The sequence below is a fragment of the Phacochoerus africanus genome, chromosome 15, assembly GCF_016906955.1.
Source record: "Phacochoerus africanus isolate WHEZ1 chromosome 15, ROS_Pafr_v1, whole genome shotgun sequence".
NCBI lineage: Eukaryota > Metazoa > Chordata > Mammalia > Artiodactyla > Suidae > Phacochoerus > Phacochoerus africanus.
In genome coordinates this window covers 52,002,760-52,022,500 of record NC_062558.1, presented here as the reverse complement: position 1 = coordinate 52,022,500, position 19,741 = coordinate 52,002,760, and the positions used below count along the sequence as shown (strand labels likewise).

General features: G+C 42.2%; 2 protein-coding genes across 2 annotated transcripts in view; one reads left to right on the top strand and one right to left on the bottom strand.

Annotated features, from left to right (window-relative positions):
- FMN2 (formin 2) overlaps window positions 1-10,928 on the bottom strand; it is a 296,800-nt gene extending 285,872 nt beyond the window's left edge. Inside the window, exon 1 of the mRNA XM_047762652.1 lies at window positions 9,562-10,928. Coding sequence (XP_047618608.1) covers window positions 9,562-10,928 — 1,367 coding nt within the window. The remainder of the gene's footprint in view (window positions 1-9,561) is intronic.
- Window positions 10,929-10,940: 12 nt separating this feature from the next.
- On the top strand, window positions 10,941-11,426 carry LOC125116950 (uncharacterized). Its single transcript, XM_047762651.1, has one exon. The coding sequence runs from the start codon at window positions 10,980-10,982 to the stop codon at window positions 11,424-11,426; it is 447 nt and encodes a 148-aa protein (XP_047618607.1). The 5' UTR covers window positions 10,941-10,979.
- The last annotated feature ends 8,315 nt before the right edge of the window (window positions 11,427-19,741 follow it).

Sequence of the window (19,741 nt, the reverse complement as noted above, 5' to 3'; positions counted from 1 at the left end):
AGATACAAACAAACTTATTTGCAGAACAGAGACTCACAGACTTTGAAAAACTTACGGTTACCAAAGCAGACAGGTGGGGGTGGGAGGGAGGGATGGGCTGGGGGTTTGGGATTGACATATGTACCCTGAAACTTATGGAATGACTGGCCAATGAGAACATGCAATATAGCACAAAGAACTCTACCCGATATTCTATGATAATCTATATGGGAAAGAAATCTGAAAGAGAATAGACATGTGCATATGTATGACTGAATCACTTTGCTGTACAGCAAAAATTATCACAACCTTGTAAATCAACTGTACGTCAATAAAACTTAAAAAACCTTAAAAAAAAAAAAAAGCAGATTACTACTGTGGCTTGGGTTTGATACCTGGCCTGATAACTTCCACATGCTGAGGGTGTGGCATAAATAAATAAATAAAATAAAAAACAGAGTTCCCGTATGAACTTCTACATGTTGCAGATACAGCCAAAAACAAATAAAAGATACATGCACCCCAATGTTCAGAGCAGCACTATTTACAATAGCCAAAACATGGAAGCAACCTAAGTGCCCTCAATATATAAATGGATAAAGAAGATGTGAGATAGATATATATATTTATAATATATATAATAGATAGATATAGATATATACATAATAGATATATATAATCTCAGCCATAAAAAGAATGAAATATTGCCATTTGCAACAATGTGGATGGACCTAGAGATTATCATACTAAGTGAAGAGAAAGACAAATGAGATATCACTTACATATAGAATATATAGAATCTAAAAAAAAATACAAATGAACTTATTTACAAAACAGAAATAGACATAAAACAAATTCATGGTTATCAAAGGGGAGGGGGGTGGCAGGAAGAATAAATTAGGAGTTTAGGATTAACAAATATACATTACTAAATATATAAAACAGATAAACAACAAAGACCCACTGTATAACACAGGGAACTATACTGAGCATCTCGTAATAATGTATAATGGAAAGAACCTGGAAAAATACATATATCTATAACTGAATCACTTTGCTATAGAGCTGAAACTGACACACTGTAAGTCTACTATCATTCCATAAAATTTTAAAAATAAATTAGAAGAGTTCCTTAAAAAAAAAAAAAAATGCAAGGTCCTAGGTGTTCCGTGGTGGCACACGGGAAACAAATTCGAATAGGAACCATGAGGTTTCAGTTCCACCCCTGGCCTCGCTCAGGGGATTAAGGATTGGGCATTGCTGTGAGCTGTGTTGTAGGTCACATACGCGGTTTGGATCCTGCATTGCCATGGCTGTGATGTAGGCCGGCAGCAGTAGCTCTGATTTGATCCCTAGTCTCAGAACCTCCATACACTACGGATGCAGTCCTTAAAAAAAAAAAAAAAAAAAAAAAAATGCAAGGTCCTAAGTGTACATTAGACAACAGCTTTCCAACCAATCAAAATCTCCTTCAGTATCAATTAACTACTGACCCAAACTATCAAGGTCTTACCACCAGCTATTACTGACACCCAAAGCATCTTTACCCCAGGGTATAAATGGACCCTTCGACAGGGATTTTCTTCCACTCTAACAGTAAGGAAAAGTTCCACATATGCAAAGTATCATTATTAGGAGAAAAGGTTAACTTCTGGAACCATCACACCATAGAATCTCACAGTTGGATGCGACTTGGAGGAGGCAGCTTCCCAGCAAGACTACATTCACTTTTGCAACCTAGGAAACCAGGGCACTAAGAAGAGGTAAGAGTTCAGTGGGATACTTAAGGGAGGTTGATGGAAAGCCATCTCAGCCTGCACTACTGCCAGAGTGCTGTTACTGCATGTGTAATGCAGCAATCTAAGTGACACAGGATTCTTCTCCATACATGTCCACTAGCTAACAGCCGACTAAAACCAAGAACCTTTCTGCTTCAAATAAAAAGAGACGCTAAAAGAGTAAGGTTTAAGTAGGATTTATCTTTAAACACAACAAAGGCTTAATTTTCTCAAGAAATTATTCTATTTCCCCTGAAAATAAAAAGGACTATTATCAGCCCATCACCGCTCTGGCATAACAGATAATAAAGCTTCCAGTGAGTCCAGGGTACGATAGAGACTGACTATCACAGAAAAACGGCAGCAATTTTCCTATCCAATTAACGCTTCCAAGTATATCCTCGGAAGGAAGATAGATAGAAATTGTTCCCTCTCTCGAATCGACAGTGGAGCAGGTATCAAAGGACAATGCTCTCTAGCATACTAGCCATCCTCTTACAGCATCCAGTAACTGTTATTTTTTATTCTTATAATTCTGATGTTATAATTATAACCTTGCTTTACTAAATACCATTTCAAACTGACTGCAAGTTTTACTTTTCATGTGTTTATATATATATATTTTTTTTCTTTTGTTGTTGTTGTTGCTATTTCTTGGGCCACTCCCACGGCATATGGAGGTTCCCAGGCCAGGGGTCGAATCGGAGCTGTAGCCACCGGCCTACGCCAGAGCCACAGCAACGCAGGATCCGAGCCGCGTCTGCAACCTACACCACAGCTCACGGCAATGCCGGATCGTTAACCCACTGAGCAAGGGCAGGGACCGAACCCGCAACCTCATGGTTCCTAGTCGGATTCGTTAACCACTGCGCCACGATGGGAACTCCCTATATTTTTAATATTAAAAACCCTTATAAAGTTTTCAGTCACTAAAATTGTACCCAATAACTATCAAATCACAAGGCAGTATGTACTTGTTTCTTCTTAATGGTCCCTGAATGCTAAATTCCATTAACATCAGGCTACTACTTAAAATGCAAAAGCAGGAATGAACAGAGTAGTAGAATTTTCCTCTTCTCTCATTACCAATAAAATTTATATTTGGAAGCTCAGATTACTGCATTTTCATGCTATTTTAAAATCAACTCACAGGAGTTCCCGTCGTGGTGCAGTGGTTAACAAATCCGACTAGGAACCATGAGGTTGCGGATTCGGTCCCTGCCCTTGCTCAGTGGGTTAAGGATCCAGCGTTGCCATGAGCTGTGGTGTAGGTTGCAGATGTGGCTCAGATCCCGCGTTGCTGTGGCTCTGGCGTAGGCCAGTGGCTACAGCTCCGATTCAACCCCTAGCCTGGGAACCTCCATATGCGGCGGGAGTGGCCCAAAGAAATAGCAAATAAGTAAATAAATAAATAAATAAATAAATAAATAAAATCAACCCACAAAGGAATAGATGTTCTCTCAACACAAGTTCTATCCAAGTATCATTCTACCTTTACCACTGATTCAATCATACCTCAATGAAGATAATTAATTTCAATCACCCAAAAATATTAGAACTTTTCCAGCTTAAATTCAGCTAGTTTTAGTTGCCAATAGGAAGCCCAGACACCCAAGTTTCCTGGGTAAAAAAATGGCAAATATGTATTCATAAATCCTTCAGTATGCTTAGTGCCCATCTTACTGACTGGCACACAGGAGGCGTGGAGCAGGTATTCACGGATGGATGACAGAAGCAGATGATTAATGGAGAGAATTGGGCAAGCAGGCAAGGAGAAAGGAAAAGTGGAATGAAGTGAGAAGGAAGATCTAAAGAATCCCTGAATCTTAAAAGTACATATGGCATATAGACAGTAAGTACAGACCAGGTCAGGTCTAGCTGGGAAAGATACAAATGAAGAAATGGGAATTTAATCGGCCTTTTTCAGATGCTAAGTCAAGAGAGACAAATAGTGTGTTACAAGGGAGTCAGAACTGCTAGACAAAGACACAGTCAGAAAATGAAGCGCATGTTCATAGAACAGTAAGCAGATTAACTCATTTAGAGAGTTTATGAAGGAAACCATGGGAGGTTAAGGTTGCAAAGTCAGGCAGGTAAATACTGAGGATATCAGCTTGCACCTCCTCTACCCTACCCATCCTTTAAACATCATCACCTCCCCCAATCACACAGTCATCCCTCATCATATGCTTTCCTTATCCAAAGGCCCAAGAAAACCAAAATTTCTGATAAAGTGACATAAAAAAATCATAAAAAAGTAAAAGCGAAAAAAAACTAATGTGTAGACTTTAAAAAAAAGCCTATTGACCCAAAATATTAATTTTCAACTAGCACCTGATTATATAGTTCCCAATATCTGTAAACAATTTCAAAGTTGTTTTGTTTTGATTTGACAAAATTTGGTTTGAACTATTTTGAACAATGTAGTTTATTAAGGCAATAAACCAGGACAGGAAAACACACAGCACCAATTGCATGCCTTCTATGTACCAGGAAGAATTGTAGGGGCTTCACATACACTATTTCGTTTCATCCTAGCACTATTAATTTGAAATTATTCCTCCCCCCAATATGAGAAAAAATTACTTAAGGGTTACCTAACTAAAACAGCAAGCTAGGATGCAAATTTACCTGGAATAACAGTACTTAGGATAACCACAGCTGCATCACCCAACTGTGCATGTTAAGCACCTTTTTAATAGGATTAGAAGGAAACACTGCTCTAAATACACCTGCTCAGTTTCAAATACGCATGGTTCGTATCCAAATGCCTAAATGCACTAAAAACCAGGCCAGTTCTCAGTTCATGAAGCAGTCAGTAAAACTTATCACTGAAGTATTACTGGGGTTCTTGACTTCAATTCAAATCACAGACTTAAAGAAACCATGAAAAAGAATGTTTGAGACCAAACTAAAATGCTTTGAGACCAGTGCTGCTACTCCCAGTTTACATTGCTAAATCCTATTCAGATAATATAAACCCAGTAAAGCAAGATATGGGGAAAAGGACAACATTCTTTCAATCCCCTTTCCTGTTACAGTAACACTGATGCATTAAATAGGGCAGGGGTGATTTCTGACCATCACTCATTTATTGGACAATTACTAGATGTCTACACTGTCAGATGCTACTTTGGGGTATAAAACTGCTCCCAGCCTTAAAAAGTTCACAGTCTAACAATCTGACAAGCTGTAGAAGAAAGTCTGTACTCCTAGAGTGAGTCCTTCTATTCCAACATAAAAATCAAGATAACCTTTTGAAAAGCCAAAATGAGTCACACAATCTAAATTCTAAAGCCCAAGCCCTTTTTTGACTAGCTAGTCCTCCAAAACCTCATGAACCTACTTCATTCTATTTACATTAACAACAGATTTGTTTTTTTAAGTACAGATCCTAGATTGGCCATGTTACAAACTTAATGCCCTTAGGCAAGTTACTTCACACACCTGACCATGGTTAGCTCCATGGCAACACGAAGATAAACAGCCATACCTCAGGACTGTTGTAAGGATTAGAAATAATTATGTAATGCACTCACAGAGAGCCCGGAATTTATTAGAAGTGCAATAAATATAGCTAACATCATAGTCAGAAGATTTATAAACCAATAATAAATTGATGAGGAAATCAAATTAGAAGTAATGGAGAGGGGGAGACCAATAGCTCTGAGAATAAATAGCTGATAGGAAGGAAAAATCAAGAAAACTACATAGATATGAAACCTCAGAAACAGCCAACTGTAGTCACCAGCCTACTACACGTCAGTAACAGTTGAGGACAACACCAGTGTTTTCACAGGATGTAACCATTACGGGCCTAAAGAGACATTAAGCCATTTAAAAGAGATAAACCATTTATTCACTGTGTTTAAATAAGACAGATAAGCACATAATTGACTTTGGAAAGATCCTGATCAAAAGTGATTTAGCATCACAAATTTAACGTTTTACATATATAAATTTTTTTTGGGCCACAGGTGTGGCATATGTAAGTTCCCAGGCTAGGAGTAGAATTGGAGCTACAGCTGCTGGCTTACACCACAGCCAAAGCACCACAACCACAGCAATGCCAGATCTCTGCCACATCTGCAATGTACACCACAGCTTGAGCCAACCCGGGATCCTTAACCCACTGAGCGAGGCCAGGGATTGAACCCACATCCTCATGGATACTAGTCAGGTTCATTTCCGCTCAGCCACAACAGGAACCCCTACATGTCTAAACTCTAACTGCAAAATTCTACTCAAAAGCTTCTTAATGTGCAAAGGAATCTCTCAAATTCATAGCAATTTTTCCACTATACACTGTCAAAATGTATTTTCAAATTAACTGAAATTTCAGTGCAGTGGCCTAAGACATCAACAGTTCCTTAACAGTGAAAACGGCTTGGTCTCCATAATTGCTACATGTTTTTACATCTGCAAAAGAAACACAAACATGTGCCATGGAGATCTCTTTTCATCTGAATTTTCTCCTTACATTTGGAAGGCAGTAAAAAGCAAAAAACATCTGTTCCTTCCTGCAGAGCTGACAACCCTCATTCTACGGTCTAAAAATAAAAGATGTTCATGGAAGCTTATAGATATAACTATCACCTGCTTCAAAGGCAGCTGGCAATTAATTGATCCAAAGACATGTAAATTAAGGCCAGAAAACAATTTCCCTAAGGACAATGCTAGTGCTCTCCGGGGCTCTAGTAATTTCCAAGACACCCATAAAATAGTAGAGAATGGTAAAGAACCAAATGTGAAGCCAGATGACAAGAAAACAGACAACAGCTGAGGAACAGAGGCCTGTGTCAATCTGGATTCATTCTACCACCATAGGAAAGCTTCCACGAGAGCTGCCTAGAGAAAACCTGCTTCACTCTGACCAGCAATCACCTGCATCCAGCCCACAGAAGGCCAGATGTTCAACAATTAAAGGAATTCACATTATTGATAAAGAAACTGGAAAACCACCTAGGCGAAAGAATGAAATTCTGTATTTTTTAAAGTTTTTACTATTATAGCGTTGAACATCCAAAAATTAATAATAAACAAGAACATTCAGACTTGAATCAGTAGACTCAGCTATTTCTGTGGTTTGGCCTTTGAATGAATCACAGTGTTACTTTGAAAAAGTTTGATCTCTTTATTACCTCCATTCGCTCACCAGTTGCAAGATAAGGTTAAACCCACAAATTTTTTTTTTTTTAAAAAGTGAGTGGGAGTTCCCGTCGTGGCGCAGTGGTTAACGAATCCGACTAGGAACCATGAGGTTGCGGGTTCGGTCCCTGCCCTTGCTCAGTGGGTTAACGATCCGGCGTTGCCATGAGCTGTGGTGTAGGTTGCAGACGCGGCTCGGATCCTGCGTTGCTGTGGCTCTGGCGTAGGCCGGTGGCTACAGCTCCGATTCGACCCCTGGCCTGGGAACCTCCATATGCCGTGGGAGCGGCCCAAGAAATAGCAAAAAAAAAGACAAAAAAATAAAAAAATAAAAATAAATAAAAAGTGAGTGGATAAGAAAAATTTATAGAAAAAACTACACAAATATCCCCTGATCACTGAACAACTGTATCCAAGCATCAAATATAAAGTAGCTGAAGAGTTCCCTTCATGGCACAGCGGAAGCAAATCAGACTAGGAACAATGAGGTTTCAAGTTCACCCTGGCCTCACTTAGTAGGGTTAAGGATCCAGCGTTGCCGTGAGCTGTGGTGCAGGTGCAGACATGGCTCAGGTCTGATGTGGCTGTGGCTGTGGTTGTGGCACAGCAGCTGTAGCTCTGATTGGACCCCTAGCCTGTGAACCTCCATATACCATGGGTACAGCTCTAAAAAGAAAAAAAAAAAAAGGAAAGAAATATATATATAGTAGGTGATACACATATTAAAGCAATTAACTCTGCAAAGGAAAAAAGTTCTGCTTAGGGTAGTCAACAAAACCCCAGGAATCCTTAAGAGACCCAAATTTCAAATTTGTAAATACTTAGCAAATTAAAATGAAATGTGGGAATTCCCATCATGGCTCAGCAGTAACAAACCCAACAAGTATCCATGAAGACAGGGGTTCAATCCCTGGCCTTGTTCAGTCAGTTAAGGATCTGGCATCCCTGTGGCTGTGGTGTAGGCCAGGAGATGCAGCTCCAATTAGACCCCTAGCCTAGTAACCTCCGTATGCCTCAGGGTGTGGCCCTTAAACAGGCAAAAAAAAAAAGGAAAAGTAAGGAATTCTAGTTCCAGGAATATCTTTTTTTTTTTTTTTTTCCCCTTAAGGAAAGCAAAACTTGAACCTATCTAAGGCCCTATGATCTGCAGGACTCTAATCAATCTTCCTCTGAATTCCTCTCTCCTCGTCCCTTGCCAAAGAGGTAAGTCATTCCACACTTCTTGCCCCCAGAGTACCGTATTGTCTATCTCTACATGTTCCTGTACACCTAGTCAGTGAGACTTGGAAAGGCAGAAGCATGATTTAAGGATCTTTACATCGCCTAGCATCTAACATACTGCCTGGCACAATATGGCCGTCCAGCACAAATTACATAAAAATACTTGTTAAGTGAAGGAAACTAATATATCTCCAAACTCTAACGGTGCTCGGAAGAACAATCATTAATATTAATGAATGTCTTAATTATAGTGACATCTTCATTATTAGAAAAATAATATATAAAATGAGTGTTACCTAGATAAGGAAAAAATACTCAATTTCTTACCAATGTTAAATTCATGAAAATCAACTAAAGAGCTTTCCAATCGTCTTCCTTCAAAATCAGGTTTTTGGGGTTTTTATGTTTGGTTTTATTGTCTGTTTTTATAATTTATCTAATGGATATTAGACTAAAAACATTCCTTTTAATTTGTAAAGAGGGAGAGCAAGTATGTAAAATGAACAGAAGAGGTCACTCTTAAGAATCTATAAATGTAAAATATAAGATAGCCCATGGATTAAAATTAAAATGTGGTCAACGCAAGTAAGTACCAAATATCAACAGCATTTAGCTAAGAAGCAGATAAGCTCATTGAGAAATATCATTGTTTTCTAGATAACCTATTGATTAGCTTTTCAAGTTACATTTGAAATTTTTAATAATTCAAATACTCACCACAACCTACCATACATGTGTAAATCCTCATTTCCCCCTGCTCCTTAAATTCTGATACTCAGTATTTCATATAGTTGAGAAGCTGTTAAACATGAAACAAGCTGACAGTCTACCAGTGGGCACTTAAGCAAGACAAGGATAAACTCATCACACTACCTGACATTTACCACAGTGCCTGGCCCAGTCCACAACAGACGTTAAGGAAGGTACCAGTAACATGGAGTGTGCTTTTGGCCTGCTCACCATCACTATCTCCAAGCCACACCCTGTTTTGACAGAGCCATGAAACCAAATGCAAGTGATCCTTAATATTCTTTATCACTGTGTATTAGTTTCTAAAGGCAGGTATTAGATTTGGTGCATCAGCAAACAGGAGTGACCACTTAAGTTCATTAAAGAGTGCACCCAGATCGCTGAGGGAGAAACTACAAATCACATGCGTGCACAGCAGCATGTCTATCAGAGCAGCCCTAGAATAGATGATTTGTCAGAGGACCGTGAACAATCTTGTTATTTTTAATGCCGTGGGATGAGGAGGGAAAGAGAATGATGGCTTTGCAAAGTGTGCCAAGGAGGAGTTGATCTGCCTGGTATGACTCTGGACATAAAGCACGGATATTTTGGAGAAGTGGACAGCCTTTCTTGAGATGACACACAGGAAAGCAATGGCTAAGCTCTTCCCTTTAAGGCCCTGCATTTAAATAGAAATTCCTTTGACTGGCAAGTGCCCTGAGCCATGGAAGCCCGGCGCTCACCCGCGAAAACGTCCTGGAGGCCGCCAGGCCCTCGCTGCTGCAGGTGAGCTGAGCCCCCGACACCCGGCGCGCGGCCCAGCTCGGCTGTCCAGTCAGCCGAGCGGCTGCGGCCCGCGCGGGGCTTCCTGGCCGGGGCGGCCGCGGGGGCCGTGACGGCTCCTGAATCCCGGCCCAGGGAGGACTCCGGCCGTCTCTGGACCCTTGGGCTGTGGCTGGGGGACGCAGACGGTGAGGGCCCGGGCGAACTGAGCTGCCGGGTGGTGGTCCTGACGTAGCAGGGGGCGAGAAGCGGACGAGAACGGAGACAGCGTGGGCTGCGCGCCGGGCTGCCGGGCAGGGAGACGGCCGCGGGGGCGCCGGGCCTCGGCGCGCCCTCCTCGCGCGGTACCCCGGGCCTCTGCAGGGCCTCTCTCTCCGCCAGGTCGCACTCCGCCCCCGGAGAGCCTCGGGGGGCGTCCTCGAAAGCATCCTCCTCGCCTTCCTCGTCAGTGTCCCCTGCCCCTCGCAGAGGGACTCCAGCCGAGGGCTCCCCAGAAGCAGACTCAGGAGACGGAAGGGCGGCGGACGCGGACAAGTCTGGGGCCGAGGGCTGGTCGGGACGCGCGGACGGCGTCTGCTCGGCGCTGGGGCCCGGCAGGGGTCGTTCCAGGCCCGGCAGGGCCCCGAACTGGTAAGGGGCGGAAGGGGGCGACGCTGCGGGTGACTCGGGGCTCTGGGGCTGCTGCTGCAGCTGCTGAAGGCGAATCGCGTGCTGTATATCTGAGAGCAAATCCTCCTGCTCCGTAGCCGAGTGAAAGCTGTAAAGGTCTGTGTCCGAGCCTGAACTGGTCCTTTGTCCATCCTGCGCCCCTGCCGCAGTCTCCGAATTCTCGGCGACCGCCGGGCCCCCGGCCTCAGCCGACCCGGGCCCCCGGGGACGTGTCACCTCGAAAGGGTCGGCACACTCGGTGTCTGACAGGCCTGTGTCGTCGGCTGAGAGGCTTAGGTCCGGGGTTTTGGTGACCAAGGAGTGGGCGCTGTCCAGCTCCCCGGCCTGCAGGGCCTGGGGCTCCAGCACATCCTCACGTGAGCCACCGGCACCTCTACCCTTAGTCAGGGTCTTCCTGATCCGCAGGTTGGAAAAGACCGAGGCCCTGGGGTCCGACTTGCTCTTCTTCCTGCCAGGCTCTCCGCCGCCGCCCCCCTTGCCGTGCCTGCCCGGCGCCTTCTTGCCCCCGCCCCCCTTCTTTGTGCCCTCCGCATCGCGGGGCCCGGCAGCGTCCTCGCCGCCGCCGCCTCCGTGCAGGGCATCGCCTGCGCTCCTCTTCGGCTTCGCGTCCTGGTTCCCCATGCTGCTGCTGACGCTGCTGCTGCCACCGCCGCCCCGGCAGGTGTTCAAGCCATGCCGGCCTTCAGCCCCGCCGCTCTAGGCTCCCGACAAGCCAGACCGCGGGCGATCCGCCGAGAGGAAGGAGGCCGAAAACGCACCTGCCGCGCTTCACACAACGCGCCGTCGCAGCGCCCGCCCGCGCCGGGCCCGACACGCTCACGCAGCGCCGCCAATGGACGCGCGGAACACGCAGGGCCCCGCCCCCGCCCGGGCCCTGGGCCCCGCCTCTCGGCCGTTGAAGGGAGAGCGCCCCTCTGTCTGGGGGCTTTAATCTCGGCCATAGCAGTCGAATGCCAAAGAGCTTGGCAGCTGGAAGATGTACACCGAAAAAAAAGAAAAATTTTAAAGAGGAAAAGGGAAGCCAAATTCCAGTTTAGAGGTGCGATAATATCAAGGCCACATACACTACCCTCTCCAATCTGCCTGCAGAAGCATGGCTTTTTAATAAATACTGGTTGAATGGATTGTTCTGTTCTTCTGTGATTGATAATCTTAAACACTGTTAATGTGCTTGATGTATGGTTTAGGAAAGTTACTACACGTAGTGCTTGTTTTATGTTGGTGCAGACTTTGTATCTCCATAAGAGAACATTAATTATTTCAAAATTTAATTTTTCAGACTTTTTTTTGACAAAATGGCCCGGGGGGGGCGGGGGCCGGGAATCAGAAAATACTAAGATTAGACTTGATTAAAATGCTAATCTGTAAGTTTCTGTGTGTCTACCGTATAAACTAAACAGCATTTATATTCAAAAAGGGTACATATACTTTAACTCCCATGAGGTCAAACTCATCCATATTAAACATGTGCCTATTGTTGCCACCTACAAAAAAGAAAAAGACAAAAGGAAATACCCTTGGCACCAACACACACAAAAAAATCACATTATGCACCTAAACCACTCCTTTCCCAAGCAAACCCTTTGAGACAAACTTTGTCCTTGCCTTTGTTATAAAAGTTTGCAACAGTTCACTGCCTAGGGGAGCAAAACTTGCCACCCCAAATTGTCTCTTTGGCATGAGGATTAGTTTAGACTATTTTTTAAGAAACAGAAGATTAGGGAAGTCTTTTTTTTACTCCCACATAGCTGCCTAAAGAATTCAGATAACAGAGCTGAATAGACTATCTGCAGAGATTGCTGCTGCGTGTGATCAGGAAACTCAGCAGGCCTAGAGATCAGAGTCCACCCTTCCCCTTTCTCTGCAGGGCCAGCAAAGATTGCTTTACCAGTGGCTTTTCTGTCTCCACGTGAATTGTCTTCCTCTTCAAAGTTCCAAACCACTACCCACAATATTCTCCATTGTCTTTAGCTGAAGATGGTACTTAAAATGGGGGCTTCTGCCATTTTGCAAATTACTCAGTTTTCCTGAGTCTCTCAAATGCTAAAACTTTTGATTTTCTCCTGTTAATCTGTCTCTTAATCTTTAGACCAGCCAGGAGAACCTGGAAAGGTAGAGAAAAATATCTTCCTCTCTGATAACTGAAAAAGAGTTTCTTAACATTCTGCATAATATTAGTATAAAAATCTCCTCATTGCAAATCTTGCCACTATTTTAATTACTTAGGAAATTGAATTACCTATTTTAAATACCTATATTTAAAAGTTATTTTTAAACATCATTGGCATCTAAAGAAGCTCCAAGCAGTAAATTAAAATAAGATGAAAATGGAATTAATCAATAATGTTATAAATATTTGTTAGAAGTTGTTAATCATTTTGAAAATATGAAATACCTAGCTAACATGCTAGTGTTTTTAAAAGAAGTCCAAAGGAGGAGAAAGTACTACATATTACATGATGTTTTTTGTTTGTTTGTTTGTTTCTTTTTGCTTTGGGGGCCACATTTGTGGCATATGGAAGTTCCCAGGCTAAGAGTCAAATCAGAGCTACTGCTGCCAGCCTATACCACAGCCACAGCAACACAGGACCAGAGCTGCGTCCGCAGACTACACCACAGCTCACGGCAATGCCGGATCCTTAACCCATTGAGTGAGGCCAGGGATCAAACCTGCAACCTCATGGATACTAGCCAGATTCATTTCCACTATGCCACAACGGGAACCCCCTACATGATGCATTTTAAATGAAGCAAGCAAATATTCCTTTGCATATTTTAAATTAATATTTGAAACCTCCCTCCTTTACCCATTTTATCAAAAAAACTTTTTTTTTGGAGTTCCCGTCGTGGCGCAGTGGTTAACGAATCCGACAAGGAACCATGAGGTTGCGGGTTCGGTCCCTGCCCCTGCTCAGTGGGTTAACGATCTGGCGTTGCCGTGAGCTGTCGTGTAGGTTGCAGACGCGGCTTGGATCCCGAGTTGCTGTGGCTCTGGCTTAGGCCGGTGGCTACAGCTCCGATTGGACCCCTAGCCTGGGAACCTCCATATGCCGTGGGAGCGGCCCAAGAAATAGCAACAACAACAACAAAAAAGACAAAAAAACAAAAAAAACCAAAAAACTTTTTTTATAAATTTTTATTTTATTTTTTATTAAAGTTTGTACACACAGATCAGAAGAAGAATTTTCGGACTCATATCAGGGTGAAAAGAATAAAGAGTTTATTGAGGATGGCGAGGTGGACAGAAAGTCGAGTTTATTGAGATAAGAGATGCTGCAGATGGAGCCAGTCAACTTCCTGACAATCAGGGAGAGCATAACCAGGGCCAACGAGTGTGTGGTCATGTCTGTTTTTATAACCCAGGGAGAAGAGAGGTCTTGAGATACACCTACTGACTTGCTGATTTGCTGTGGAAAGAGGGTTCTTACAACAAACTTGCTGGTTGGTTTGAGGCATATAAGGTCTCTACAGGGGTGGGGTGAGGAGTGGGCCACGTACTTTTCCTAGAAGAGGGTAGGAAGGAGTAGGCCAGGTTGCTGAATTGGGGGGAAGAGGCATTTGGGGGAATGAGACAGGGCGGGGTGATAATAAGGGTCTGGTAATTCTTGTCTTGGCCGGAGGCTTTGAGTTCAATCTCCTTGAAGGGGCCTTGAAGCCCAACAAAGTATAGTTGATTTACAATGCTGTCCCAATTTCTGTTGTACAGCAATATGACTCAGTCATATATATGTCATATATATATACATATATATAATTCCTTTTTAATATTATTTTCATCATGGTCTATCCCAGGAGGAAAAAAAACCTTATTTTTAAGGTCCTATAATTCTTGGATGTAAAAGCATCATACAACAATAATTACTAACTGGGATGGAAATCCTATAAAATTGGATTGTGATGATCATTGTACAACTACGAATATAGTAAATTCATTGAGTAATAATAAAAAAACAATAACTACTAACCTTTTTCTAATTATTTTCTTTAAAATAGATGGTAATTTAAGGGCAGGTGACTCGTTATCCTCAGGTGGCCCTTTTGAGTAAATAGTTCTGAGAGATCAACTTTAGTAATTTTGCCAGGATAATATCCCAGTCTGTGGGCAATTCCAGAGTACTTGGAAAGCTTTTGATTCAGGTTGTTCATAAGACTGCTCTATTCCAGAATCCAGGCTCCTCCAAGTGAGCACAGTTTGCCCAAGGCTGTAAGAATTTTCTGCATCTTTGAGGGCTGAGGAACTATGGATCTTTATTTTTGCTTTCTTTTTAACAAGACGTCTTTGCCTCTGAACTATTTGCTTCCTTTTTTTTTTTTCTGCAATGCATTCTACAAGTTCTGAAGATCAAAGAAGAAACGGAGAGAGGAAGGCAAAGAGAGAAGAAGAAAGAGATGGGAAACAGAGAAGACTTCTGGTTTTTTTCACATCCTTTGAATATGAAAAAACAGATGACAGTTGTGTAACAGGTCACAGATGGCAAAGCTCTATTACATGCAAAGGCTTATTTAAAACTCACAGGTGTACTTGGTAGGGAGATAGGTACTTTCAATCCAATTTAATTAATAAATGAGCTCAGACTAAGAGATTTTTTTCTAAAGTCACATAGCAGCAAATGCTATACTTGAGTCTGTAACTGAGCAGGACACTCTGAGGCCTCCCTAGAGTGGACCACCCCCCACCTCATGGCCTCCACCTGCCTTTTTATCTGTAGAAAAAACTTTTAAAAGAACCAATTTAATCATAGAAGTTACAAAAAAATACTGAAAAAAAAAACAATAATAATTCAGACATTCAACAAAATCAAGGACCTTCAGTTTTTCAACTATAGAACTATAGAACTATAGAAAATATTCTGAGCCATGTCCTTTGAGCTATGTTGCAGGTGCCGAAGCCCCACTGGGTGGAAGAAGTCAACTGTATGCTGCCGACAAGCACTCAGACCCCAGACTGATTGGAACCAAAAGGTCAATGATGCTGATTCCAAGTTACCTCACTACCCACCAATCAGGAAAATGTCCACAAATTGATCACATCCTGCTCCTCAAACACTATAAGACTCCTCACTACCCCCTCCAAGGGGGGCACAGTCCTTGAGGCACTAGCCTGCTGTGTCCCCTCTTTGCCTGGCAATGAAATGCCTTATATGGGACCTCAAGGCTTCTCCAAAGAGATAAAACTCAAAAAGCCTCTGGCTGACCTAAAACTTGCCAGACCCTTATCATCCCACCTGTCTCACTGTAATTGTTACAATGTTTCTAAGGACCTCCCCACCCCACCAACTTGGCCTACTCCTTCCTGCCCCCTACTAGAAAAGGTATGTAGCCCACTCCTTACCCCACCCCTATTGGGGCAACAGATGCCCCCAACCAACCAGCAAGTGTATCCAAAGACCTTGTCCTTCCCCAACCAACCAGCAAGTGTATCAGAAGACCCTATTCTTCCCCAACCAATCAGCAGGTCAAGAGGTGTATGGCAAGACCACTCCTCGCACTCCTTTGTCTTTGGGCTATAAAAACAGACATGACCATGTGCTCAGAGTCAGCTCTCCCTGATTATCAGGAAGTCAGTCCACTGTATTAACAGTGTCTCTTGCCTCAATAAATTTGTCTTTTCTACACCTTGCTTTAAATTCAGAAATTTTTTTTCCACCTACGTGCAGAGACCACAATACTAAACATAATGAATAGGACACTACCCCAACCCCAACCTGAGTGATCCAGCCCAAAATGTCAATAATGCTGTGGTGGAGACGCCTGTCTTATATTAAGATCCCTCTCACAGAGCTGATGGTGATCAGGACACTGTGGAACACTTATGGGTACAAAAGCCTTTCCATGTCCTCATTTCTTGTTTATAGGGAAAATGCTTCAGCCTCCTAGGCCCTCCCTGAGTTCCAAAGAACAGATTCAAGCAGTTCTTAGGACCACAAAGGCATAGGACTCCCCATCCCTCCTGAAGGGATGTAGATAACTGTCTGACACACAACTTTGAGTACTTCCACAGAAGCTAAAACTCCCACAGATGCAGGCTGGTGACTACATGCTACAGGCACATGGACCCCAGGCTGGTTGAAACCACAGGCTGATGACTGAAATTCCTGGATCATCACCCTGTTACCTGCCCACCAACAAGAGGAGGGTCACACACCCTGCAACCCTTCCTCCAAATTGTGCCTACAAAAACTCTCCCCCTGAAACCATTGGGGAGTTCCTTGTTCAGGCCTTCTGTAAAATTTTCTCTGCTCCAAACTTCCACATTTCTGTCTGTTGGCCTCACTGTGCAAGGGGCACACAAACTTAGGTGGGACAAAAATAGTAAATGTTTACTGAATGAGTAAAAAAAATGAAAATTCTTTCAAAATTATGTTTTATTCTTTTTTGGGGGGTGGGCATATACCTGAGCAGTGACAATGGCAGAGCCTTAACCTGCTGAGCCACTAGGGAACGCCAAGATTTGCTTTGATTTGATTTTTTATTATAGTTGATTTGCAATGTTCTCCCAATTTCTGCTGTACAGCAAAGTGACCTAGTTATTGTGTGTGTGTGTGTGTATATACACACACATTCTTTTTCTCATTTATTACCCCTACCAGATTTTAAACACTGTGTCTATATCACCAAATACCTTGAATTAACTCTCCTTGGAGATATTTGTACACAAAACACTTCCATGAAACTATACATCTGTATAACTATTCCAATTCTCCACACAACTGATAACATTATAAAAAGCCCTTTCTGTTATCAGAAATTTTCTGGTAACCAGGACAGAATTCTCAGAGCTGTATGTAGTTTTCAGTTTTAACCACAATCTTTCATTTTATCACTGATGCAACATTTGGAAATAAAACGTTTACAAAGCAGAACAAGTCAAATAATACTTCCCCAAGCAATACAGAATGCACTACAAATTTGTTTTTATATTAGGAAAGAGTTAAGGGAGCTCCCTGGTGGTCTAGTGGTTAGGACTCAGCACTTTCACCACTTCAGCCTGTCCTGGGAACTGAAGTACGCTTCAAGCTGATGCTGTGGCAGGGGAGGAAAAAAAAAGGAAGGAAAAAAAATTTGAGGCAAAGAGATGCTGCAAATGGAACTTAAACTTTCTTCTTAGACTCCTAGGCACGTTTTAGTTTTCAACACATATTAAGCCAAAAGTTTTTGGATTGTTTGTGTAAGGGAGCAAAATTTGCCACCCCCAAATGTCCCTTTATATTATTATTTTGTGCTGAAAAAATTACGGCCCAAAAGACTCAGGAAGAGTCTTTGACCTTCCGAAGAATAAAATAATTAAATAAGGAGTTCCTGTTGTGGCTCAGCAGGTCAAGAACCTGACTAGTAGCCATGAGGATGTGTGTTCAATCCCTAGCCTTGCTCAGTGGGTTAAGATTCCAGGGTTACCTTGAGCTGTAGTGTAGGCTGCAGACGTGGCTCGTATCCTGAGCTGCTGTGGCTATGGCTCTGGCCAGCAGTTGCAGCTCCCATTTGACCCCTAGCCTAGGGACTTCCATATGCTCAAGAGAGGCCCTAAATAATAATAATAAAAAGGTGAGGAATTCAGCCTTTTTGGTGAATTATTCAGTTTTCCTGTGTCTTTCCTATGTATACATGTGGTCAAATTTTTGTTTGATTTTCTTCTGTTAATCTGTCTCATGTCAACTTAATTTTTAGACTAGCCAGAAGAACCTAGACGGGTAGAGAAAAATGTCTTCATCACTGACAGCAACTGAGAAACAAAGGAAGAAATGAAATAATTTATTTTGCTCTTTTGTCACAAGAAATCTCCTATAAAGCCAAAGAGTTCTAGCATTGAACTCTTCAATACTCTTTAAGGGATCATTCAGGGACTCTTAGGTAAGTCATTAAAAACCATTCAGAATTAACAATAGAAAGCCCACTCTGATTGCCTCGGCCCATAATGTACCTTGTTCAGGGGCAAGAAGTGACAAAAAGCATTCTAAAGACAGAGCCTGAAAGAAATTAAGGTTGAGGAAGCCTTAGCCTTAGAGTAGCATTCTTCAGTAGAAACAAAATGAGAGCCTTAGCAGTAATTTTAAATTTTCTACTAGACACATTAAAAAGGTAAAAAGAAAAAGAAAATTAATTTTAATGACATATTTATTTAATCCAAAATATCCAAAATAGTTCAAGAAAACAAATCACTAAAAATTACGAGGGAGATATTTTACATTCTTTTTTTTTCATACTATATCTTTAAGATCCGGCATCATTTACAATTTGAGACAAACCATTCAGGGAAGTTGATTGCAAATGTCAGTTATTAAGCACAGACTAGGGACTGAACTTGAGGCCTTATATCCAACTCTATGGATCATTTTTATCTAGGAAAATGTGCTTACCCCTCTGCATTATTTTCTTTTACAACACATGCCTACCCCAGTAACACCATGAAGAAATAATGAGCAAATTGCCTAAGAATTCCCAGCACGAAATGTCTTTAGAGAGTATGTCCAGATATTTGGCTTTTCAAATTTTGTTGATTTATAGTTTAATTCCATTGTAGTTGGAGAACATACTCTTTATATTTCTATCCTTTTTATGAGTTTTATGGCCCAGATATGCCCAATCCTTGAGAATGTTCCATGTATGATTGAATATATATCCTTTAATATCTTAGATTCTGTTTTGGAAACTCTTACCTGGACTATAAATATTGCAGCTAAGTAACCACTTACCTCTATTTCTATCTCTGTTCCCATGAAATCCAGCCTAATTCTCCAGCACAAACCACATGTGTCTAATAGACATTGCTTTTTCTTTCTGGGCCAAAAAATAAACATGATTGCCTTTTGGGTAAATCCATCATGGGATTCTGTAGTGACATTCCAGAAGTAGCTTTCTAAGAACTGTTCATGCTGTGAACAAAGGGAGGTAAAATATTGCCATTGTATGTAGTATGCTTATTCCATAACCTGAACATTTTCACTGCTCAGTATGTTGATGTCTGATGGGTAGTGCTAATTAATGCTTGACTGCATATTTTATCTAGTGGAAGTTCAAAATTTTAGAATCTAAAGGAGGATCCAACCTGGACCCCAAGACTGCCAGGAGCAAAAAGACCTCATGCTGTGATTCCACAATGGAGGCATTTTGTTTCGTATGAGAGAGTGACATTGGGTGAGGAAAAGCACTTTGAAGTCAAAGTTGACTTTTGCAATTTCCACTGCGTGAGGTTTTCATAATCAAGTTTGTGAGTTAAAAAGTTTGTGGAGATTTATACTTTGTTAGGTTTGCTGAGGGAGGAACACGCAAGGCCTAGTTAGTAAAGCAAAAGAGATTTATTAAGGAATCAGAAGGGCACGGGCTAAGCTCAAGACGGCACCAGCCCTGACTGTGAGGAGGTGCTGGGCTTATAACGGATCTTTGGTGGGAATTTGTGGCTGGATGGAGTTCATGGCAGAAACTTGTAGCAGGAACAA